A 558-nucleotide genomic window follows, 5' to 3' on the forward strand; every position below is an offset into this window, starting at 1 on the left:
CACTGGGCCAAGAAGGGAACCTGGCTGCATGAGAACAAGCCGAGGAGTTAGTGGGAAGGGAGCTGCTCTTGCACCCACGTGCCATGTCATACACCAGCCTTGCAGCTCACGAGGCAAAGTGAGGGCTCAGAGCATGGTGTATACTGCGTGTCAGGGAGCTGAGACCAACCTGTCACCTGCAGCCCTGTGCTGCGTTTCTCCATGGCCTGCTCCAGGGCCACGTGCTGCACGCGGCAGATGTACTGGGCGCCCTGGTCTCTCTGCACCGATGGGGTGAAGATCAGTCTTGTTTCCTGCTGGAAACTCTTCCCATCCGGCGCCTGCACGGCCGTGCCCGGTTGGATCCTGTAGTCATCTGAGTCCGCCAGGGGCACGGCTGGAGCCTCTCCCTTGCCCTTCCGGAGCCAGGCCACCCTCAGCTCAGCTGGGAAATGCTCCGAAATGCAGCAGCTCAGGGTGACTCTGCTCCCCACGGGCACTGACTCCGGCTGGGAGATGTCCGACAGCGCCGGAGGCCGCAGGAGCCCTGGGGGAGGAAAGGCGCAGAGACGGGGGGCG

General features: G+C 63.4%; 1 protein-coding gene across 1 annotated transcript in view; it reads right to left on the reverse strand.

The window, feature by feature from the left end:
- Positions 1–169: 169 nt before the first annotated feature.
- LOC112549051 (natural cytotoxicity triggering receptor 3 ligand 1-like) overlaps positions 170–558 on the reverse strand; it is a gene marked incomplete at its 3' end in the record, with an annotated part of 3987 nt that continues 3598 nt past the window's right edge. Inside the window, exon 5 of the mRNA XM_025195869.1 lies at positions 170–526. Within this exon, the coding sequence (XP_025051654.1) occupies positions 170–526 (357 nt within the window). The remainder of the gene's footprint in view (positions 527–558) is intronic.

The sequence above is a fragment of the Alligator sinensis genome, unplaced genomic scaffold, assembly GCF_000455745.1.
Source record: "Alligator sinensis unplaced genomic scaffold, ASM45574v1 scaffold3435_1, whole genome shotgun sequence".
NCBI classification, from domain to species: domain Eukaryota; kingdom Metazoa; phylum Chordata; order Crocodylia; family Alligatoridae; genus Alligator; species Alligator sinensis.